General features: G+C 40.9%; 2 protein-coding genes across 4 annotated transcripts in view; both read right to left on the reverse strand.

Moving 5' to 3' along the window:
- The window catches only part of RRM1 (ribonucleotide reductase M1), a 42,025-nt gene extending 23,939 nt beyond the window's left edge, over positions 1-18,086 (reverse strand). The window contains exons 1-8 of the mRNA XM_006870248.1: positions 18,068-18,086; positions 14,735-14,823; positions 11,717-11,894; positions 8,905-9,005; positions 7,194-7,253; positions 6,107-6,146; positions 5,728-5,890; positions 1,361-1,502 (exon numbers count right to left, since the gene is read on the reverse strand). Coding sequence (XP_006870310.1) covers positions 1,361-1,502; positions 5,728-5,890; positions 6,107-6,146; positions 7,194-7,253; positions 8,905-9,005; positions 11,717-11,894; positions 14,735-14,823; positions 18,068-18,086 — 792 coding nt within the window. The remainder of the gene's footprint in view (positions 1-1,360; positions 1,503-5,727; positions 5,891-6,106; positions 6,147-7,193; positions 7,254-8,904; positions 9,006-11,716; positions 11,895-14,734; positions 14,824-18,067) is intronic.
- A 2,141-nt stretch (positions 18,087-20,227) lies between these two features.
- STIM1 (stromal interaction molecule 1) overlaps positions 20,228-25,306 on the reverse strand; it is a 263,756-nt gene continuing 258,677 nt past the window's right edge. For 2 of the 3 annotated variants that reach the window (XM_006870250.1, XM_006870249.1), the window contains exon 12: positions 20,228-22,135. In XM_006870250.1, the coding sequence (XP_006870312.1) occupies positions 21,619-22,135 (517 nt within the window). In that variant the 3' untranslated portion in view covers positions 20,228-21,618. Of the gene's footprint in view, positions 22,136-24,351; positions 24,389-25,306 lie in introns of all 3 variants that reach the window. The other variant, XM_006870251.1, reaches the window with a different exon arrangement.

The raw sequence follows: 25,306 nt of genomic DNA on the forward strand, positions 1-25,306 counted from the left end.
TCTTGTGGTTAGAAGCCTAATGGCAAACCTGCAGTGCTTCCAGGGATTCACAGAATCCCCCTAGCCTACACTTTTTAAAAAGTCATATGCGCCCCCTTCCAAGACCGAGACTCAGTGGAAATATATGCTCTGAATGGTGACCACATGCATCACCGATAGGGGGAAGTGGGGTAAAAGCAGCAATGAAGCGGCAAGCTAAGCCTTACAATATTCAGTGGGCTGCTGTGAACCCGGTTGGGGACCTGGTTGGCAAGCAGTGTGAGGAGACCTGAGGACTCCTGGGCCCAGAGTCAGTGACGTGGCCACGGAGGACTCAAGTGGAGAATGGAGCTGCCAGCTGATGGGAAGAGAGGGCATGTGCACACTAATACCCACACTTGCAGGTGGTACCCACGTGACCAGGACCGGATAACCGGATCATCAGAGCTCAACCAGCAGAAGAAAGAAGGGAGGGTGGGGAAAAAAAGAAGATCAAGCTGATTCAATCTGACGAACTTGACCTATACCTACGAATGCAGTGACTCAAAAGAGGCAACAAATCCTTACAGCAAGAAACATTCCCACCCCCTCTACACACAGAGTAGACAGAGATGGGCAACTTGGACATTGGATACCCAAATGGGGAGGGAAGGACTACAAAGGCAAGAAGTAACTGGCTTACAAGCTTTCAAAAGGGAACCTAGAGCTAGGGGGCATGGAGGAAGGTAGAATCACCAGTGAGTACTATCCAATCTTTCTAGGTGGAGCTGATGAAATGAAACACAGATGGGTTACTCGCGATACTGTAGTGAATAATGGTTATCAGGACTGATTATGAGGGTTGGAAGTGCAAAGGTAGACGTTGGGTAGCAAGGAAGGGAGTGATTATCTCTCCAGTCTAGGAGCGGTCTCTGGGATCACCAGCGGAGAAGAGCCGAGAGCAGGATCCTACCCAGAGAAGCAGGGATGTCTGACATGGAGGGATGAAGCGACTGGGGACTTTGGATCCAGAGAGCGAGAGGGACTGTGGGCCGAAGACTTGGCGGGGGGGAAGGAGGGGAAAGTGTAGAGGACGGGTTTCTAGGATATCCCCTTGGTCAGAAGATGATGCAGGGAGGGGATTGGAACCATGGCAATGAGATGATATACGATGGAATGAATGTAAAACTAAAGTTCTCTCATGTAAACTATCATATAATTCACAACAAAACATTAAAAAAAAAAAGTCATATGTAACCATGGCAATGAGACGATATACGAGATAGAATGAATGTAAACTAATGTTCTCCCATGTAAACTATCACATAATTCACAATAAAACATTTAAGGAAAAAAAAAAAAAAAGTCATACTTTTAAACAAGTCATACAACAGAAGCTTACCCCAGCAATGTAGCTGCCAGTGGCTCGAATACAACTCACAGCAACACCAATTCCCCCAGCAGACTTGGAAATGAGTGCACACTGCTTTAAGGTATCATAAATCCCTTCAATGCTGTCATCTTTCATACTCAGAAGGAAACAGCTACAGGGGGAAAAGAAGTCATAACTCAATGCATAGAAGCAGAGCATAGCTGAATCACAAAAATGATCATACAATCCAAAAACAGTAAGTTACAAAATTAAACATTTGAAGTTTACAAAGTTTCTAAGTGTTTTTAGAATGAAAAAACAAAAAAATGAAAATCTTTTTTTTTAGTGGGTCTGGTAGCGTAGTGGTTACGAATCGGGCTGCAAGCCGCAAGGTCAGCAGTTCGAAACTACCAGCGGTTTCGCAGGAGAAAGATGAGGCGGTCCGCTCCCATAAAGATTTACAGCCTCGGAAACCCTGTGTAGGCTCGCTATGAATCGGAACCGACTCCACGGCACATCACAACAACAACAACAAACACAATAAAACATTCGAAATAACGTCACTTTAAAATCACCTTGTTGCCTACTCTAGAAGTGTAAAACAACATACATTTTCTCATGTAAATTCATAAACATACAACACAGTCTTTTCAACCTGTTCATAAAGCAAAAAAAATAAAAACCTCCAGGAAAAAAGAACTATCTTTCTAATCATCAATCAATTCTTTGATAAATCCCCCCAAATCATAATGACTCCCTCAAGGTCTCTTCAAAGACCTTTATTTGTGCTTTGGAACTTATCCCGCTCCTGACCTCAGGAACTTTACCAATAATCCCTTCATAATCTTCAATATTCAAATGCTCAGAGGTTTCTATCTTTGTTTTTCTATCAAATAGACATTTAAAATAAACATAATTTAATGTAACAAGTATTTTGTACTTACCACCTCCCTCAAGAGATTAGACATTATAAGTACAGCTTAATCGCAATCTCTTGCCATTTCCATGCATTTCTTTCATTTCACATTTATATACATTGTACATATATATTTTATATTAAAAAATATCCTGGTAGCATAGCTATTTATTCTACCACAACTTGGTTTTAACTCAGTACCAAGTTAAAGGGATTCATGCCTATCAGCTTATGTCGCTCCAGTTTGTCTCTTTACACTGCTCTAACGCATTTCAAATTGTATTAAAATGTCTATGTTTATCCAGTCTCCTCTTCATAAATGCTTGAATTACTTTTATTTTGTCTGCTATTCTACACATAAATACCGCTATGAAATTGTCAAACTTATCACCTTGTGCACATGTCCAAAGGTTTCTGTAGGAGGGTCCTGATGGATCAAAAGATATGCCCATGTTCTACTTTACTAAAGATTTTTCAAAATGGACAAATTGACACTCAAGCAAGATATGACAGCTCCCTCTGTTTCACATTCTTGCCAACACTTGGTATCATCTCTTTAATTTTTATCAATCTGATGGGTGTAAAATATCTTATTGTTAATGTTCATTTCCCCAATTATTAGCAAAATTTATCATCTTGTTTACTGAAAAACAATTTTTTTTTTCTAATTACTTGTTTATAACCTTTGTCTGTACTTCTAATTTGGTTTTGTATCTTATGAATCCTCTATAGTTAATACAAGGAGGCTCAAAATTTTTGTGGAAAAATTGTATTCAAAGATAATGAAATTTTTCCACAAACTTTTTTTTTTGAAGCCCCCTCATATATGTTACAAATATGTTCCCAGTCTGAAACTTGTTTTTCACTTTGCTTTTGGTTCAAAGAATTTTCAATTATAATGCTGTCAATTATGCAAACACTTTCTTCTTTGGAATTCTGTTTTTTATCTGATTTTTAGAAATTCTTTACCACTCTACGGTTATATACACTCTCTTACCAAGACATAATTTGAAACACTAAGTCATGATTTATGCAGTTCACTTTCTTGGCTCTCTGCTAAACTGTAATGGTTTATTTATCTATCCCAGAGTAAATACCACATTATGTTAATGTGTATGTACCATTATGTACCATAGCTTTATATGCTGTTGTTTTTAAATTGTCAGTTCTGACCCATAGCGACCCTGTATAAGGTTTCTGAGGAGCAGCTGGTAAGCTTGAACTTTGCAGTCCAAACCTACTTTGCAGCCCATACCAGGACAGCTTTATAGTTGTTTTGAAATCTGGGTAGGGTGTTTTCCTTCAAAATTGTCTGCTAAAACAAATAATCACAAACTTGGTAACTTGAGACACTAGAAATTCATTCTCTAATATTCTGGAAGCCAAAAGTTTGACAGTAGTTTCACTGGCCAAAATCAAACCGTTTGAGTCTGTAGGTGAAATCAGTTCCTTGCTTCTTTTAGCTTCCTTCCTTCTTATGCTTCTTATGGTTGCCAGCATTTCTTTGCTTATGACCTATCACTCCTACCTCTGCTTCCATGTTCATATTGCCTTCTCCTCTTCTCGGAGGCCTGACAGTGCAAAGTTAAAGTGCTTGACCGCTAACCAAAAGGTTGGTGGTTTGAACACACCAATCACTTTGCAAAAGATGCAGTAGACTACTTCCATAAAGACTTACAAACTTGAAACCCCTGTAGGGTAAGTAGGAGTTGGAACTGACATGAAAGCAACAAATCTGACTTCTGGTTTGGTTCCCTATTCTTTGCGTATCTAATCTCTTTCAGTCTTTCTCTTCTAAAGATACTTTTGATTATATAATCCCTTCATTACACGATCATTTAGCCACACTTGAAAATATCACTTTTTCCTTATAAGGTAAATTTATAGATTTTTAGGGATTAGGACCAGATATCTTTGGATGGACGTTATTCAGTCTACTAAACTGTTCTTAGCATTTTGCTCTTCCAATAAATTTTAGAAATAGAACATTGAGATTTTGGGGGGGAATTATATTGAATTTATAATTTTTATAATATTGAATTCAAGTATGGATATGAGTTAGTGCTGGATATGATGGTTAAGGAGTCCTGGTGTGGTGTTATAGGATAAGCACTGGACCACAAGGTCGGTTTGAACTGCAAGGTCAGAAGTTCAAGTTTACCAGCTGCTCCTCAGAAACCTTAACATAAAGTCGCTGTGAGTTAGAACCTACTCAAAGCACTTAGCTACAACATGTCGGTTAAGGATATTTGTCAGCCTGCTGGGCCATGATTCTCAGTGGTTTGGCAGTTATGCAAGGAGGCAGTCCTCCTTCATTTTGTGTTCTGATGTGGTCATTTCACCATTTTTATACAAAGCTGATTTTCATATAGGCCTGCTCTTTGGAACCTAACTATGTGGCTAAGTGAGGAGACTCTATTTTTTTAATGTCTTTCAATCACGTTTTAGAATTTTCCTGTTAAGTTTTATGTACTTTTAAAATTTCTTTTATTAAATTAAACACCTTCCAGTATTTGTTGCTATTATTGACATACTTTTTAATGGTATATTTTTAAAACTTAATTATCTAACAGCTAAAAGTAAAGAACTGCACTGATTAATATATAGTGACCTTATCACTAGACCTACTGCTGAAATTTTTCTAATTCTAATAATTTGTCTGTGGCACTTGGGTTAATGCTCCAGACTGCAAAGCCACTTGAACTGCAAGGTCGGCAGTTCAAGCTCACCAGCGGCTCCTCGGAAACCCTTCACAGTGTCGCTATTGGTCAGAATCGACTCCATGGCACTTAACAACAACAACAATAATTTGTCCAAAGATACTTTTAATGTTTCTATGTAAAGAATTATACAATCTGTGAAAGATCAATTATTTTCCTTAATTCCCAATCTATTTCTTTTTCTCATCTTACAAATTCTGGCTGTGGCCTCTTCTACTCTACTAAAGAGAAGAGGTGATAAATCTATGATTTTAGTAAATATTTTATCACATTAAGGAAGTATTTCCTATATACATTTTAAGTTTTTTATTATGAAAGAGTATTGTTGTTAGTGCAATAGAGTATAATTGTTATCAGGACTGTGAGAGTTGCAAATGTAAAGATAGACATTTTGTAACAAAAGGAGGGGATTGGCTGATTTTGCAGTCCAGGAGCAGAGGACCCTGGGACTATAAATAGAGAAGAGAAGAGTGCAGGACCCTATCCAGAGAAGCAGTAATGCCAGAGATGGAGGTAGAGATGACGACGTGAAGAGATGGAGCAGCTGGAGATTTTGAACTCAGGGAGGGACAGTGGTTGTATGCCAATGGCTGGGAGGCAGGCTTGTGGGATGTACTCTTTGGTGTCTGATGATTCATGGAGGGGACTGTAATCATTGCAATGAAACGAAATATAATAGGATGAATGTAAGCCTGATGTTCTCCCATGTAAACTATCACTCAATTCACAATAAAAACTTAAAAACAAAGGATAACACATACCTAGAAAGTTGTGGGCGGTTAGTACCAGCATTGAAAAGAGTAGGAGAGGCATGAGTAAACCACTTTTCAGAAAGAAGGTTGTATGTTTCAATAGCAGCATCAATGTCTTCTTTGTGAATTCCCACAGATACCCTCATCAACATATGTTGTGGTCTTTCAGCCACTATAAACAAGAGAAAAGTTTTCATATGATGGGACATGTAAGAAAAAGTAAACTGAGACATGCAAGTGAATCAAAAAAGCAAACCAAAATAAAATTAGAAAAACGACCCCAATAAAAAGTAGGATAATTATGCATATGCTATACGTAGAGTTCAAGATATTATTTAACAAATAGAAATGTTAAAGCTAATGGCATACAAACATGTTAATTTCTCACCTTTTCCATTAATCTTCAACAAATAGGACCTTTCCAGCGTCTAGAAAAAGCAAAGCAACCAAAAACTTTGCAAAACAGTTTTTAAAGATACAGTGAATACACTAAGGTAATCTGTTTAAATCTGCTTTTATTTAAATTTTAAATAAATACATTAAGTTTCTGGCTTCAGTTTAGAACATTATCAATTGGTTGTTTTATTTTAGAAAAAACTGCATTAAATTAATCTCTGCATTAATTATAACAGAACTTACAGTAGTATTAATTATCATTATAATCATCATGGCTAACACTAACCTAATAAAGACTAGGCACCAATCTAAGAAAACACATACACACTCATTTAATCTCACAACAATCCAATGGAATATTATTATTATATACACTGTAAAGATGAGAAAATAGAGCAGAGGCTAAGAAACTTGCTAGAAGTAATAAAACAGGAAGATGAATCCAAGTAGCCTGACACCAACATTCATGTTCTTAATCACACCACTATACAGTCTGTCACCACAAAAGTAGCTAGTTGAAACGATATACGATACAATGAATATAAAACTGATGTTCTCCCATGTAAACTATCACATAATTCACAATTAAAAAAAAAAAAAGTAGCTAGGAAAGCATTTGGCACACAGTAAACAACTGTTTCATAAACAGCATAATATAGAAAATTTTGGGGAAATTATCTGTATAATTCGAATAATCCAAAAGTAATCTTTAGAAAAATGAAAACAGACATTCAATCTTTGCCTTGATTCAAACCACCACTATCCTACTTCCTTCCATATATATATATATATATATATATTAGGAGCTCTGGTAGCGTAGTGGTTACGAATCGGGCTGCGAACCTTAAGGTCAGCAGTTCGAAACTACCAGCTGTTCTGTGGGAGAAAGATGAGGCGTTCTGCTTCGTAACGATTTACAGCCTCGGAAACCCTGTACAGGGTCACTATGACGGAACCAACTCCATGGCACATAACAACAACATATATATATTGCCTTTATCATGCTATCACTAAAATGCAAACAAGATTCTGTATTGTTTTAACTCAGAATTCTCACTTTTGTGAAATCCATTATTTACCTTGAAGCCAAAATAATTATAAGAGAAGTCTCGGTCATAGATAATGGCTGAATTCAGGCGCTGATGGGGAGAAAACACATAATTAAAATAATTAAGTACCAACTAAACTTACTTTCATAAAATATTACTTCAGTCCTAATTCTAGAACTAGAATTTAAAAAAAAAACAAAAAACAAAAAAGGCAACACTAAACACAATGGCTGTACAACAGACCATATAGTAGTAGTGTTTCCATCTCCCCAACTCTTTCTTGAAGATTTCTGTGTTCTGTAATTTACTCATCAAAATGGCATTTTGGCATTCTCAAAGGACTCAAGTCATATTTCTTTCAATGTTCTTTGAGACTGGGGAACAAAAAGAAATCTGAGGGGAAAATCAGAGCTGCAAAGTGAATGAGGTAAAATTTTCCAACAAAATTCTTACAAAGAATTTGAAGGTGCACAACTTTCTTGGCCTTTTTCTCACCAATGTAGTTGTCAATTTACTAAAAACTCCTACATAATGGGCCTCCACGATTGTCCTATGTCCTTTAAGAAAATATATCACGATAACCCCTCGAAATCCCAAAACAAGTCACCATAACCTTGTGAGCTGACCTCTCTGTCTTGAATTCAACTGGCCCAGCACGTTTTCACTGTTCTGATTGGATTTTTTTTTTTTTTTTTTAAAGGTACCCTAACATACTAAGACATGGAGTCCTGGCATGGCACTGCGGGTTAACTTTAAAGTTGGTTTGAAACACATCAGCGGTTCAAGCTCACCAGCTGCTCCTTGGAAATCCTATACAGTCACTATGGGTTGGAACTGACTCAACAGCACTTATAACAGGAACAAAATACTAAGACAGGTATATAAGTATTCACAGAGATGTTTGAATACATTTTGAGGAAAATCTGTGAATGTATGAACTAGAACCCTACTGCAATACTGATTGACTTACTCTTTTACACAATGACTTTTTGACTTACTATCAGCTTTGCATACTGCTCCATTTTACAAACTGTCATTCCTCTATTGATGAACATTCAAGGTGTTTTGCATTTTTTGCTGCAATGAATATCCTTGTATGGTAGGTCTTTGGCTCATAGGTATACACGAGTAAGTAAAAAAAGCCATTGCGTACAAGAGTAAGTCAATAAGTATTGCTACCAAGGTCCCATTTCAGACACGCATGGGTTTTTCCCAAAATGTTTAAATGTGTCTCTATGATTAGTAGATGACTGCAGACAAGTTCTCTCAGGAATACATTGGAATCCTCTTGTGGTGCTGTGTGATAACGCACTACACCACAAGGTTGGAGGTTCAAACTAACCAACTGCTCCTTGGAAACCCCATACAGGGTTGCTGAGTCAGAACTGACTCATCGGCACTTAAAAACAACTTGCAGCTATTATAAAGAATAAAGAAAATTCTTAAATGCTGACCTAGAAAAATCTCTAAGACATACTGGTAAGAGAAAATGGCATCAGCGAGAACACCCACAGTACACTATCACTAAAAAGAATAGTAAGTATGTGCATGCACACATGTGTATCGAGCAGCTGTAGGAAGATACACTTAAAAATGATGAAACGTTCCTAGAAAAGAACACCAGAATTCACAACAGGAAAGTGCATTTTTCACCTTATATACTGTGTTGTTTTAATTTTCTTAAATATGCATGCTACTTTAAAAAATAAAAATATTTTCACCAGAAAAGCATTATGCATACATCTTTATTGGCCAAAACAATATCCACTGTTGACTTCGCCACCATGGGAGAGTGTTTATCATTATGAGGATTTATGTAGTTGTACAGGTCTTCCATCACATCTAGAAAAACAAAGAAAAAGAAAATATAACAAAACCACCTAACAGAGAATTCAATCTTCAGATAAAAGTTTAAAACAGTGGTTCTCAATCCATTTTTTCCATTCCAATTCTCCCCATAGTCCTAAACAGAAGGTGTTTAATAAACATGCATACAAGTTTTCTGAAAACAGAGCATTCCTATAAAACTTTTCATAAACAAAAAATGACATAAACTTAAGAAGCAATTACCACTAATTTGTATGTGAAAGACTGCTGAGTATTCCCAGGCCACAAAAAATATTACCAAATCATATGAGGTAACACACAAAACCAAAAAATAACACTAACAAGACTGAACTGTGGTGGCACCACGGGTTATGTGTTGGAATGCTAACAGAAAGGTCAGAGGATCAAACCTAGCAGCTGCATTGTGCTTCTGGTAAGATTTACAGCTCGGAAAACCTACGGAGCAGTTCAACTCTGTCCTAGAGGGTCGTTATGAGTCAGAATCAACAAGACAGCAGTGGATTTGGTTTTTGGTATAATGTCCACAAACATACTTTAAAGCTGAGGGTTGATACTGAGATACTTATTGTTATTAATAGTAAAGGAACTTGGCAACACCACTCTTGCTGCTTGGTGTGCACTGTCTCAAGAGCTCACTGCCACAAAACAAATGCTGAATGCTAGCTTTGTTTTTCATGTTTTTTCATTAAGTGAATATTCTCTTTGGATTATTTTGGTTAGCAAAAACAGGTACTAAAGTGTTCCTTAAAGGCAAAGTTAACATAAAAGTAAATATGAATAAATGTATCATAATACATCCCTTTGTTCTGCGCAAACAACTGCTTCTTGGTCTCTTCAGATTCTGCATGAACACAACTTATTGTTCTGGAATTTCCATTCTTCACAGTGTTATCCAGTCTACTATGATCTGCACAGTCAAATGCCTTTGCATAGTCAATAAAGCACAAATAAACAGCCGAGATCTATATGACATCCGCAATGGTATGCCTTAGTCCTTGTTCTCTTCTGAATCCGGTGTAAATTTTCGGCACTTCCTTGTCAGACTACTGCTGGAAATGTTTTTGAATTATCTTAAGAAAATTTTACCTGCATGTGATATTAATGATGTTTAATCATTTCCACATTCTGTAGGGTCACTTTTCTTTGGAACGGACATAAACATAGGTCTCTTTCACTCAGTTGGTCAGGTAGCTTATGAAATGTGATTTTAAAACTCTAGATCCTAAGCTTTAAGTTGAGTTTCTGCTCCGTTAGTGTAAAAAAATTTGGAAGAGATTATAATTTCTGTATTTTATGATTTTCAAAAAAAAGATTTTCAATGGGACATAATGTCAGAATCACCTGGGGATTTTTCTCAAAGTATAAGAGCTTACACACACTCTAATTCTTGAAGATCATTTCCTTAAGTGATGTATTATGATACATTTATTCAACACCAGATTCAGAAGAGAACATGGAATAAGGGATACCACTGCGGATGTTTACTTGTGCTCTATTGACTATGCAAAGGCATTTGACTGTGCAGATCATAATAGACTAGATAACACTGTGAAGAATGGAAATTCCAGAACACTAAGTTGTGCTCATGCAGAAACTGGAGAGACCAAGCAGCAAGTCGTTTTGAGCAGAACAAGGGGCTACTACATTGTTTAAAATCAGAAAAGGTATGTGTCAGGGTTGTATCCTTTCACCATACTTATTCAATCTATCTGCTGAGCAAATAATCTAAGAAGCTGGACTATATGAAGAAGAATGTGGCATCAGGATTGGAAGAAGTCTCATTAATATGCAGATGATACAACCTTGCTTGCTGAAAGCCAAGAGAACTTGAAGCACTTACTGATGAAGACCCAAGAATACAGCTTTTGGTATAGAGTACAATTCAACGTAAAGAAAACGTGATAAAAAGAGAAAAGATAGAAGTTGTCAAGGATTTCATTTTCCAAAACTCATGGAAGCAACAGTCAAGAAATTAAAACAATGTAGTGCACTGGGCAAACCTACTACAAATGACCTCTTTAAAGCGTTAAAAAACAAAGTGTTAGTTTGAGGACTAAAGTGTGCCTGACAAAAGCCATGATCTTGTCTTTTCAATGCATGTGAAAGTTAGACAATGAATAAAGATGACTGGAGAAGAACTGATACATCTGAATTATAGTGCTGCTGAGGAATACTGAAAGTTCCAATGACTGCCTGAAGAACAAACAATCTACCTTGGAAGGTGTATAGCCAGAAAGTCCCTTAGAAGACTTTGCCTCACATACTATGGACATGGACATCATGCTTGGTGAAAGAGTAGAGGGTTAGCAAAAAAGATATAGATGCTCAAAGAAGATGGAAATGACACAATATCGGCAACAATGGACTCGAACGTAACAATAATTGTGAGGATGCCCAGAACAGGGCAGTGTTTCAGTCTGTTTTACTTAGGGACCAATTAGATGGCACCTAAAAGCAACAGTACAGACAAGAGTTGATCAACTGTTACATCTGTTAAGGCAAAACTTGTTTATAGTATTCCTTTTTGTAACCACCCCAACACCAGTTGCCAAAAGACACAATTTGCTATTTTAAATAAGATGTAACTTTTACATATGCACACAAAAGTGTACCTTGTCTTTTAACAAAGTTTCTCTAGTCCTCTTAAAATTCTTCTGAGATTGCTAATTTTTTTTTTCTTGTTAGCTTTTTCACTCCTGACTCACCACTGAACACTTTCTTTGTTTCTTTGTGCAAGTTAGAAACTGCAATTCTTGCTGCCAGAATGGCATAATCAGGATGTTTAGTAGTCAAGGTCGCAGCTGTTTCAGCAGCCAAAGTGTCTAGTTCCACAGTGGTGACTCCACTATATAAGCCTTGAATTACTTTCATGGTGATCTGAGCCTACAAAAACAAAGTCAAGAGTTATTTGTGTGTTCCCAAGAACGAACAGCTTTCTTTAAAAAGTAATTTAAGCAAACAGCCATATTGATATAATAAAACGGTCAACTTTTTTTTGGTGGGGGGTGGATTTTTTTTTTTTTTCAGAAAGGTGAGCTGCAGAAAACACAGTAATGAGAATTCATAAAACAACAGAACTGCCAGATAACACACACTACATAAACAGTGAAAAAGTTTCACTTAATAATAATTTAAGTTTAGTCTTTAAACAGATTAAGTCTCACGGGAAAAGAGCTGAAGAAACAAATATGCATTTCCCCAACTTTCATTCAAATTCTCCCTATGTGATAGGGCTCCGGCATCCTTATTCACCTTTCCCCAATTCCACAGAAGGACAAATACAGGAAAGCAAAGTAATCAAACTTCATTCACTGGTTACAAGGGGAAAGAAGAAAGAGAAAAAGGGGACTCATTGCTTAGCGGCACCTAGTTTCTGTTAATGGCAATAGACTAGTTTGGTAAAAGTTAGTTTACTGGTTACACAGCACGATGAACATGATCAATGTCAATGAACTGAACATGTAAAACTTGTTGAATTGACAATACGTTTGTTATATATAATGTTGCCACAATTTAAAATGAAAAAACAGAGATGAAAGTTTGAATAAGTGGGTAATGAGTAATAATTTTTTTTTTTTAGTTTTGCAGTTGGTGAGGCTGTACAGCAAAGCCTATACCAATAAAACAGTTTCTAATGGCGCTGTAGGATAAGCACTCAACCACAACGTCAGTTTGAACCATCAGCAATGGCCTGCTAACCATAAGATTGGTGGTTCAAACTCACCAGTCGCTCCTGGAAAACACTATACAGGGTCGCTATGAGTCGGAAACAACTTGATGGCAGTTAATAACAATGTACAAATTCAGTGACATTGATTACATTCAAGTCGTACAACCACTCTCACCTCCTTTTCTGAGTTGTTCCTCCCCCACTAACATGAACGCAATACCCGCCCATAAGATTCCTATCTAATCTCTCCAGTTGCTGTTGTCAATTTGATCCCATATGATGTTGTTGTTAAGTGCCATTGAATTGGTTCCAACTCATAGAGACCCTGTATAGGGTTTCCAAGGAGCGCCTGGTGGATTTGAGAACTGCCAGCCTTGCAGTAGCTATCCAGTGCTTATCCTACAGCACCATACCAGGACTCCTGATGACAAAGACAGCTGTTAAAAGAGCCTAATGCTCAAGGCAAGACATTCTTTACTAGTTAAACTAAACTACTGTTGGTTTTAGGAAGACGGCAAGGGATATTTTTGGTTTAAAGATTATTTCAGGCAATAGTTTAAGGAGTTTATCAAGTAATTTTCAATGACTACTCTTTCTTTGTTGTTACAATCCGTCAAGTCAGTTCTGACTCACAGCGACCCTATATAGGGTTTCTGAGGAGCAGCTGGTGGGTTTGAACTACCAACCTTGTAGTAGCAGATCCTACAGCACCACACCAGAACTCAATTCTTTCTTTAGCACTTCATAAACGACAGAGTGTGAACTTTCATAATCTTCTTCAGTATTTCACAATCACCTTGTGAAATGGTATTATCACTATCACTACTTTACACGAGGTACCTGAGGTTCAGGTTACTGGAACTTGCGTAAGGTTATATTACTATTCAAATCTTCCATTCAATCTTATTGCAATACACTGTTTTTAAGTTCAAATTATAATAGGTTTCACTTTCAAAACACACAATGTACAAGTTAATATCATAAACATACATGTACTTTTAAAATATATATATACTTAAAATATATATTTATTTTATATGTATTTATTATATATGTATTTTTATTATATATGTATTTCTAAGATGAACAAATCACAAATTGTGTATATTTGTACAAGGAACTCTAGTGGCACAGTAGACTAGGAGTTGGGCTGTTAACCAAAAACTCAGCAGTTCGAACCCAAGGGCTGGCTGCTCAGTGAGAATATGTTGAGGCAGCCTGCTTCTGTAAAGATTTACAGCCTTGGAAATGCTTCGAAGCAGTTCTACTGTTCTAAAGGATTGCTATGAATCAGAATTGGCACAAGGGCAGTGGGTTTGGATTTTTTTGGTTTGGTATATGTGTACAGGCAGTCCCCAGATTCAAAACACGTTCCATTCCTAAGTCTGTCTTCAAGACAAATTTGTACATATGTTCAAACAGTTATGTATGGTTTGTACCTAATGTCAGTTACTCAAATGTGGTAGTAAACAGTGTATAAAAAGCCTTAAAGAAATACTTTCAGATGCACTAAAAACATCTTTAACATTACAGTAGTGATGCTTTGATGCATGTCAAAAAGTTGCATCCATTTGTTATTATTTGAGCCATTTGCACATACCTCATTTTTTACTGTAATAAGCTTTGTAGAGATGGGTTCATAACTATGGGTTGAATGTAAATCAGACATGCAGAAGCTGGGGGACTGCCTGTATCTCTTTACTATTGAAAAATAGCTGATATGACAAAATTTTTAAATAAATTTTAAAAGCTAATAATGTAAACACTAGACTGCTAACTACACACAAGGTCAGTGGTTGAAACCCACCAGTCACACCTCGGAAACCTTATACAGGGTCACTGTCAGTGGGAATCGACTCAACAGCACTTAACAACAACAATGTAACAGAAAATATATTTCCCAGCTGCAGCACACCACCCACCTCAAAAAAACATTACATACACACATAAACAAAGACACACATACTAGAAGGTGAGTAAACAGCCAGAAATAACAGAGAAGTAGAAAGAATCACATGAGAAATCAACCCAAGATATCAATCTATGTACTTACAGGATCAACAAAGTCCATATTGAGTCCATAGCAAAGCTTCTGGATCCGAGAAGTGATTTTGTCAAACATGACCCGTTCTTGGCGGCCATCTGAAAAATCAAATTATACAGTTCATGTCAGAATTCATTAAAATGTCAACAAATCAAAATGGAATCAGCATCTAAGTTTTTTTAACTGACCAACATGACATGCCATTTCACAGATATTCTAATGCCTAGTACATTTATCAAGAGATTATTTTTGTCTTCTCTAATGTCATCCTCAAATATTAGGGAATCTAAGAACTAGATGGTGCTCAGATACCACTGCCAACTGCTCTGAAAGGGATCACACTAGAAGGTCCCAGACAGAGTCCTGGTATGGCGCTGCAGAATAATGCACTGGACCACAAGGTCAGTTTGAACCACAAGATTGGCAGTTCAAACTCACCAGCCACTCCTTGGAAACCCTATGAAGTCAGAACCAACTTAATGGCATTTAATAAGAAGAACTGGATGGTGCCCGGCTACCACTGCCAACTGCTCGGAAAGGGATCACACTAGAAGGTCCCAGATTGAGTGGGAGAAAATATGGTACAAAACTCAAAATTATAAAAATAGACTTGGCTTACTGGTTAGAAAGAGACTGGAACTCGAGACTATGGCCCTCAGCCATCCTTCAGCTCTGAGACTACAGCCCTTGGCCATCCTTCAGGTCTGGAACAGAACTCACCCTTGTGGTCCAATTTTCAGTCAAGTAGTACAGGTATATGTTGTTGTTGTTAAGTGCCGTCGAGTCGGTTCTGACCCATAGTGACCCTGTATAGGGTTTCCGAGGAGTGACTAGTAAGCTTGAACCGCTGACCTTGCAGTTCAAATGGCTTTGCATTCTGGCGCATTAACCCACAGCGCCACACCAGGACTCCATACAAACACTTTAGAAGGTATTATTTCATGAACCTGTTTCAGATATATATATATACACACACACACACACACGCAGATATACATACTCAGTCATGACATTAAAACATGTTTTTTAGTATGGAATACAATCCAAACTTTTAAAAAACACTATTCTAAATTCCAAAACACAAAGCCAGCTAATTTGCATTTATTGTACCTTTTTTTTTTTAACCTCAACCTCCTTGAAGGATATGATACTCTCTCATAAGGAAAAGCTTAAAAAGCAGTTAAGAAAAATTTATCTACTCTTCTCTTTTGTTATCTAACAATTTTCATACGGATTCTTTCCATATCCTTGTTATTTCAAGAAGCTGACTTCTCCATTATTCTCTCATAGTACTAAACAAGATACAAGCAGACTCAGTAAATACACAATTGACCACCAGGTGCTCTCCTAAATTATATTAAGATTTACAACAAAAACTACAAGTTAGTCTTAGAAAATAAATAAATAAAAGCCAAACCACATTAAAAAAAAAAAATCTGTAATTTTGTACTTACTTGAACCAAAGCACAATAAATGCTGAAAGGTTCAGAGTAGTGAAACATCTGGATCAAATTATGTTCTCTGAAGGAATGAGAACCAAAATAAGCCCTGCCTTTTAGAGACTGTTGTGGGTAGGTGCTTTTTATACTAGCATTCCAAAGATCCAAAACGTTAGAAGTTCAACAAAGTCGTTAGCCACTCAAGTAATCTAGGTCCACAAGTTTTCATGTCATCTTTGTTCAAGACATCATCTTTAAATATCCCTTCCTAAGGGTCTGCAAAACTGGATGTTCATCTCTCATACACAGAAATGAACCAATACAATGCAAAGGGTTAATGAACTCCTCAGCTATGAAATAAAAACTTGGGAGCTTCAAGTACACACAGAAGTGCTTTGGGAGAAAGGACAGGAGATTTATTTCAGAGAAATCAGCCACTGAAAATGTTATGGAGTAGTTCTACTTTAACATATAAGGGGTCATCATGAATTGGGGTCACCTGGACACCAATGACTATGAATTTTGGTCTGGTCTCATTAGCTAAAATGGAGGGGCTAGAAACATTCAAAACAGGGTTCTCAAATGTCATATACCAAAAACAAAACCAAGGTTGTCACTGTCTACATTTCCATCTCTTGAAGTTGTTAAGCCAATTTGGACACACCAAATCAACTTACCTGTCTACATATGTTGTTGTTGTCGAGTGCCATTGAGTCGATTCCGACCCATAGTGACCCTGTATAAGGTTTCCATATTCTACATTTTGATAATTATTCTTACTAATTCTTTGAGAACCCATTCATAGTTGATTCTATGCTAGGCATAGGTAGAAAAGTCCCAGTCTTTGAAATGTTCACCACCTAATGGCCAAACCAAGAAACAGTCAACTTGTATTTCCAGAATGTCCAGAATGGCTGGGTGCTGCAGGAAAACTACTGGAGTATCCACAAGGTTAGCAGTTTAAACCCACCAGGCGCTCCTCGAAACCCTATCAGAATCGACTTGCTGGCAGTGGGTTTGGTTTGGTCCAGAGGTTCTGCAAGTGAAAAGGCCTGGTGACCTTCTCAGAAGAAAGCCCTGCGGGTCAGTTCTACTTTGTCACGAGTTCACCAATTGTAAGGGCAACTTACAATTCTGAAATAATTGTTTTAACAGCAGCAAGCAGATTCAACTCAAAATTTATTACCTGTCTCAAATGGTTCTGTTCTAAGTGTGTGGCTGTTTTGCCAAACTGATGGTGTGAACTTTTTCCCAAGGTTGGGCCTAGGACAGCTTAATAACCCCAAGGTTTCCAAATAAGCGGTTACGAATCGGACTGCAACCCTCAAGGTCGGCAGTTCGAAACTACCAGCCGTTCCGCGGGAGAAAGATGAGGCTTTCTGCTCCCGTAAAGATTTACAGCCTCGGAGACCCTTGGCAGGGTCACTATGAGTCGGAACCGACTCCACGGTACTTAACAACAACAATGAAACGCTACTGCCATTTATGCGTTCGAACCCCGGCCTCGCTATCAACTAACTGGGTGACTTTGCACCCGGCGACAAACTTCTAAGCTTCAGCTTCACCTGTAAAGTGGGGCTAATAATCCATACTTCACAAGCTCGTGGTGAGGAATAAAATTAGGTCTGTAAAGTGTTGGGCGCACACAAAGCTCCTCAACAGCGGGTAGGGGTGATTCTTTGGATAATCGAGAGTGACAACGCCGAGGCGGGGAAGCTCAGACGTAGTGAAGACCGAAGGCCGCATAGGCTGATAGGGCGGGAAGCGGAGGCGGGATGGGCGGGAAGCAGAGGCGGGAAGGGACGCAAAGGGTAACGGGCGTCCCTTTTATCCCCCTACCCACAAACCGCACGCCCTTTCTCCTTCCCTTACCTACCTTGCCGCCCCCTCCCCGGCCCCTCACCTCGCTTGATTACATGCATGGCAGCTAGTGGCAGAGGTGCTGAGGGATTCGACTCGGGCTGCAGCTGAGGAGTCGGCGAGATCGCGAAGGTGGCAAGGTACGAAAGCTCCAGTTCCACGGACTGCGCGATAGGAGCTCAGGACCGGCAGGAGTGGCGCACAAACTGCACTCTCCTCACCCGATCAGAGGCGCGGCAATCTAAATCCCCTTCCCGCTCCCGCCACCCGTGACGCAGAACCTGTGCGACAGGGTCAAATGACGTTTCTCGACCCTGCAACGCCCGGAGGCAGGGCAGAACTAGCGGAAAGCCGTGTAGCCCAATAGCCGCCATATTGAGTATGGGCAGGGTTCTGGGGATTGCGCCTGTCCCGCAGCCACATTGAGTGTGGGCACGCCCGGCGATACGGCCGCATAGCACTGACGTAACATGCAGAACCCGTCAGGCCCGGCCCCTCTCGTCCGCGCGCGCCCGCCAAATCAGTGACTATTACATTATGAGTGTCCCGAGACTGCCATAATTTAATAGTCATCAAAACAAGAAAATGTATTTTGGATGCTTGGATATTTGTTATCTTAAAAATATTTGAACCGTCTTGATTTGGCGGGCGCGGGCAGAGGAAAGGGGCAGGGCTGGGCCTGGCGGGCTCTGAGTGCTAGTGCCGGCCAGGCCCGGGGTGGCACAGGCGCAAACTCCTGGACCCTGGCCATACTATGACATTACAACTACCCCGAGACTGTGGAGTCCTGGGGTGGCGCTGTGGGTTAATGCACTGCACTGCAAAGTCGGTTTGAACAGCAAGGTCGGTGGTTCAAGTTTACCAGTTGCTCCTTTGTTGTTATTAGGTGCCATCAAGTCAGTACCGACTCATGGTGACCTTATGCACAACACAACACTGCCCGGTCCTGGGCCAACTTTACAGTTGTTGCTACGCTTGAACCCATTGATGCTGCCACTTTGCCAACCCATCTCACTGGAGGTCTTCCTCTTTTTCTCTGACCCTCTACCTTACCAAACATGATAGCCTTCTCCAGCGACTGGACAACATGTCCGATGTATAAACCATGGGGTTGCCAGATACAAAATGGCCGATACCAGTCCATTTCAGCTCACTAATGCCTAAGATATCGATGTTTATGTGTTCCATATCATTTTTGACCATTTCCAATTTTCCTAGATTCATACTTAGTACATTCCATGTTCCAATTATTAATGGATGTTTACAGCTGTTTCTCTTCATTTTGAGTGCTCCTTGAAAACCCTATATAAGGTCGCCATGAGTCGGAACCCACTCTGGCACTTAACACCCCCCTGAGACTGTAGTCCAATGTGGGTCCTAGCCTAGGATCTACAACCTGGAGCAGTTGAGAGTCCTACAGATTTTAGAGTAGCCTGGTCAAAGGGGTAATGGGAATAGAAGCCCTGGAGAATTTCACGCAGGGCAAGACTAAGACCCAATTGCTTTCAGTGGATAGTGGCAGAGACAGTCAGCAATAAGATGGTGGTAGAATAGACATGGAGTCCTGGTGTGGCGCTGTGGGTTAATGTGCCAGACTGCAAAGCCAGTTGAACAGCAAGGTTGGTGGTTCAAGCTCACCAGCTGTTCCTCGGAAACCCTATACAGGGTCGCTGTGGGTCGGAACCCACTAGACAGCACTTTACAACAAGAAGAATGGACATGGCTTGGTGACTGTGGATAGCCCTCCTATACAAGATTTAGTAAAAATCTCTGATTTGGGCTACACAAACTGATCTTTATTCAATCTTGTCTTTGGCATTCCCTCCCTAAAATCTTTCACTGGTTCCTCACTGCCCTTCACATAAATTCCAATTTCCCTGTGTCATAATTCTATAAAAGGACCTAAGAGACAGTAGATGAAGTTATAAAATAGATAGGGTCAAGATGAAATGTCTGATTTAGCAAATTTAAAAAGTGTCCCAATATTGCATGGTACATAATGACACTAAAATTGCTTATTGAAAGTAAAACGTAACTAGGCATCCTAAATTTTATCTGGTAACCCTACCCATAATGATATTAGGGCATGTGCATTCAAGTTTTACTTCCCCCTTGGCAGAAGCAAATTAGTCTCGTCTTCATCCCCTGCCTGCTACACCCAAAACTGCACAGAGAACTCAATGAGAATCAAAGCCAGAACAAATTAAAATCTCCTACATGCTTTATTGAGCTTCAAAGAGTCTTATGAAATGACACAGAAAAAAACCCATGTGAGGGGGTCCAGAGAGTACAAGGCAGTCTGCAGCCTAGCACCCGCCTAAGACCAGCCCCAGGTACAACCATCCCAGGCCCAAAATAGGATCCTAGGGTAGCGGCATGACAGGGAGTGTGGCAGAGGGGAAAATACCTTAACAGCCATAGCAAAAACAGGTAAGGGAGGGTGTTGTCTAGAGGCTAGGAAGGGAAAGGGGGTGGAGTGGTCACACAGTCGCCTTCACCTACACCATCTTCCTTTTGCCACCCCTTCCCCAAACTGGTTCCTTTTTGAGCCTCTGGTCCAGGCAATGCAGTAATATGAAAATAAGATATGACAAGGGGAGTATGTGGTGCAGGCACTTGGGAAATTCAGGAGATTTCTTTTTTCACTTTTAAACTTTTGTCTTTTGGTTCAAATGCAACAGCATCATTGTCCAACAGCTACAGGGCCCACTGGTACCTGTATCATGGCTGTGGCTCCCATAGCCAGGGAGCCAATTGTCCTGAGCCCCAGAAGTACTTATGCTTGGGGAGCATTAGGGCAGCACCTCTTAGAGACAAACCCTCCTGCAGTATGGGTAAGCAGGGGGAAAAGGATGGCAGGTATGGGTGGGAAAGAAAGGTGACTGCCTTGTAGCACACAGCTCTGGTATCCACTCATCCTCCAACTAAGAAAGGTCTCTCCCTACCCATCCCCTAGCCTGGTCTCTTTTCAAAGGTCTTTGGTGGCTTATTTCCTGGGAGTTGGCTTCATTTCCCCATGGACTTCCAGAGGCCTAAGTGAGCTCAAGGCTGAGGTTTCCTAAGGCCCACCATACTCCCAAAGAACAAATGCCAAAATTTAGGCCCTACACCTTAGTCTGGGGCACACATGGTAGGGTGGGACTGATCTGAGGCACAGGGGTCAGAAGTGACTCCACCTGTCTTCCCTGAAGCTGCTAGGGGAAGTGGGGGAAAAGGAGGGGCCTGAAAGTATAAGACAGAGAGAAACAAGAAACCAAACCTCAAAACTGGGACAAAGAGGCAGAAGCTGAACCCCAGAGGTGGAGCCAGGAGCTCAGGGGCAGAAAGGGGATAGCAACTAAGACATGCACTTAAGGAGTGACAGCAGCAGCCCATGGTTGGGAGGAAGGCAGGGCAGGCAGGCCAGGGTGGTCAGTTAATAAATAATGTTGAAGGACCCAAGGACAAGGAGAGTGGGTATGTACAGTGCCCAGGCCCCTGGACCAGCCCCTCCCATGCCTCGTTCTAGGGCCCAGGTATCTTGGGGGTGAAGAATAAGGAGGCAGAAGACCCAGCAAAGGACAAGCTGTCCCACCACTACCATGCCAATTCTGCCTACTTCTTAAGAGGCTTCTTAAAGATTTTAAGGGGAAACTTCTTCCGGCCTGGACTGGAGTCTGTCTCCTCGCTAATGGAACCATTATCCTCCTCAGCTACACCCTTCTTGCCAGCTAGGTGGGGAATGCGTGTATTTCGACTGGCCTGCAGGGCTCGGCTGTCCCCACCTGGAGATGGAGTGTCTGGGTCTGGGGAACTGGGGCTGTGAGAACGGGAAGAATCCAAAACTGGAGAGCCACTAGATGGAACTGAGGGGTTCAGCTCCATCAGGCTGTGGGCCTTATCCAGCCCATGGTTCAGTGCCAGTGGTGCCTTCTTGACCAGGGCAGGACTGTCGGGCAGTTTATCCACCAGAGCCCCTGGGTGGACCCCCTCAATCAGCCGGTGACTGCCATTGGAAGTCATAGCGTTGACAGCCTCATCTGCAGCACGAACCATCTGAGGAGGCTTGGGGGCCATCCGCTGGCGGTCACTCATATGGAGGGAGGACTCCGAATCGGAATGGGTCAAATCCCTACAAAACACAGGGCAGAAGGAAAGGAGCATATACAGGAGAGGAGACAGGAGAAGTTGAGGCGAAAAAAGGACAATATGAGAAGAAGAGGGAAGGGTAGGAAGTGAAAATAGAAAGAGGAACAGAAAAAATATATACAATGATAGGCAAGTAAAAAAGAGAGAGGGGAAAGGAACAGAGGAAGGTAAGTAGGCCAGAGGTACAAAATGAAAGGAGACAGGAATAGGGAATGAGATAGATTGGGTAAAAGACAGAAGACAGTAGAGTTGGGGATGAGGAAAGAGCAGACAGATACAAGAAGATGGGATGGGAGGGATGAGGGGAGAGAAGAGACAGACAAGAAGAAACAAAAACAAATGTCATTATGCCGTCATCTGCCTAGCAACGGGCTTTTCAATGACTGTGGTCAGCTCCTGGTGGATACCCAGGTCCTGAGTTGGTACAATCATAAGCTTAACCCCACAGGTGTCCTCCTCAATAAAATATCCTCCTTCCCGTAGCTGGCTTAACCCTAAGCTCATACAGAATCACTATTTCTGAACCACCTCTAGGCCACCATTTCCAATGGCTTCTTCTTCCCCCACCTCCTCCTGTCATTCTGAGATCTATCCAGTTCTGGGTCAGGCCCCAAGGAACAGGGTACATGCAGTCAGTGGGCCTGACCCAGGCTGGGGAGGAGAAGGTTAGAATAGCCTTGCAAACAATCCCTCACCAACTCCAAAAAACCAGAATGCTGCCACTTCCAACCCTCTCACAGGATGCTAAGAAGGTCACAGAAAAAGAAAAAATAATGTGTTGCAAAAATTCAAATTGTGGTTACAACAGGAATGGTGGAATCTTTCAGAGTTCTGCTGACAGGAAGAATCTAGGCATTGGCCTTTAAGGGGCAGTCACTCAGAAGAACTCTAAACTAGAAGTCTAGATTTCTATCTAGTTTAATTTCCACCTCTTCCTGAAGCTTGCTATGTGACCTTGGACAAGTCTTCTAACTTTGTTGGTCCTCAATTTGGTCCAAATGAAGATAAAACAATTCATTTATTTTGCAAGATGGTTTAGAGGCTCAAATATGTTGACAAAACACTTGGAAATGTAAAAGTATTATAAGAACAAAGATATTGAGGCCAGTCAAGCTGGAAGGGCTGCATGTGGGCAAGCCACAGGGGTATCTTTGCAAGGCTGAGTTATGGGGACATGCCACTGCACACTAACATGCACACACAGAGGCTCAACCAGGAACTTGAGACCCTTTAAGTGACTGGTTGTTCCTAAAAAGGCTTTGGACTAATTCTAGATCTTACTCCTTCCACCTCTATAAATAAAAGGGTAGATATGAGGGCCCCAAAATCAGTCCCTGAACCCTCCTTCTGCTTTCCAGAGGCCTGAGAATTCATGGCAGAGGCAGAGGATAGGGTTAAGGGAAATGTTTAAACATGTGAGTCAGGAAACCAAAGGAAAGGAGTCATGAATGGGAGAGGAGAGTACCACAGGACCTGGAAAGAAGGATGCTGAAGGTCGGAAGTCAGAAGGGCACCGGGCCACTGAAACGGGCAAAAGCATGGGTTAGCTCATAGCTATTGCAGATTTAAGTCTCAGTAGGAAACAACTAACTAAGCAGTCACCCCGTGGGTCAGTACCTTCCTCAAGACATGGGAGAGTACAGAGAACAATTACAGCTCCAGCCTCTGTTCTGCAAACACTGTTCCAGCCACATATTCCAGCATTTTCCAATATTTGATTTTATACTTGATCTCATACATCTAATACTGTCCTTGTTCTACCTAAATGTGTCCCATGGCTCTGGGCCCCAAGATGATCCTCTCTGTCTCCTGCCTTCTCCACACACATGAAGCACTGAGCAACGTGCCATGGAAGTTCAGGGGAGCAAACACACAAGGCAAAGGGACCCACTAAACTGAGGAGGTGAGGATCCTAGAAGCCTAACTGTCTAACACAGAGGAAGAGAGGTCAAGAGTTGGGGCCCTCACTCCTCCTGGCCGGCAGCCCCATTTAGTCTTCATTCCCATCCCCCTATGCCTCCCTCATCAACTAAAAGCTGAGATCCCCAAGACAAGAGAAGAACCTGGGAGGAAACCTAGGTAGATACAGAAGGGAAACGGCCCACTAGGCAGGTTCATCTTCGCTCTGTGAATCTCAGGCCAAGAGTATCCCTCCCCAAAGGCCAGGCTGCCTTGGGTTCCCATTCCCAAGCTACTAACCTTACTAGAGAGCCTGTTTGCTTTTAGAGATGATCCTCTGGTGCATGGTGCAAAAGAAAATTAAGCAGTAAACAGGCCAGGTAGACGCAGGTACTTTCCCTCCCTCCCTCCCCTCTGCCCTCAGCTTAGTTCTGGGGGCATGAGATTCACAGCACCCACTAGTGCCCCCAACCCAATTCAGTCCTCTCCATTTATATTGGGAGAGGCAGTCTCCCTGCATAGATGAAAATGAGGATGAGAGTGAATATGAACAGCTCCGCTAAGTGATGACCCTAGTAAAGGCAGTTCTTTTGTGGAAGAGAAAGGAACTGCCCTCAAGGATAACTCTCCAGAATTTCAAGGGTCAGAGCAAGAGAGATTGGTATCCAGAGTGAAGCAGGACCCAAAGGAAGCAACAGAGGAGGCAGGCTGCAGCCCAGAGGCCAGGACTGACCATGGTCACAACTTCAGAGAAGAGTGGTCCTTCCAGGGCAGAGGGGCTTTCTGAGGGTCCCCCTAAGCTTGCTCCAGGCAAGGTCAAGACTACTAGTTGTGACCTTAGCGTAGCGTCTTGAGGTATTAGCAGGGAAAGTCTTTTGCAGTTCACTTATTTAGACTTTGTGAAAGGACAAAACTACTCTAACAGCGTATCCTGGAATGGAAAGACAAGTTCTAATTCTGTTCTGCTCCTAATTAGCTGTGGGACCCAAGGAAAGTTATTTAACCTTTCAGAATCTTAATTTTCTTCTCTGAAAATGAATACCTTAATGCCTAACCTTATCTATAAACTTTTCTTGTCCTAAACTAAATGTTGTTGTTGTTGTTAAGTGCCATCGAGTCGGGTCCGACCCATAGCGACCCTGTACAGGGTTTCCGAGGGTGTAAATCTTTACGGGAGTAGAAAGCCTCATCTTTCTCCCGCGGAGCGGCTGGTAGTTTCGAACCGCTGACCTTAAGGTTCGCAGCCCGATTCGTA

This window comes from Chrysochloris asiatica, unplaced genomic scaffold (genome assembly GCF_000296735.1).
Source record: "Chrysochloris asiatica unplaced genomic scaffold, ChrAsi1.0 scaffold00140, whole genome shotgun sequence".
NCBI classification, from domain to species: domain Eukaryota; kingdom Metazoa; phylum Chordata; class Mammalia; order Afrosoricida; family Chrysochloridae; genus Chrysochloris; species Chrysochloris asiatica.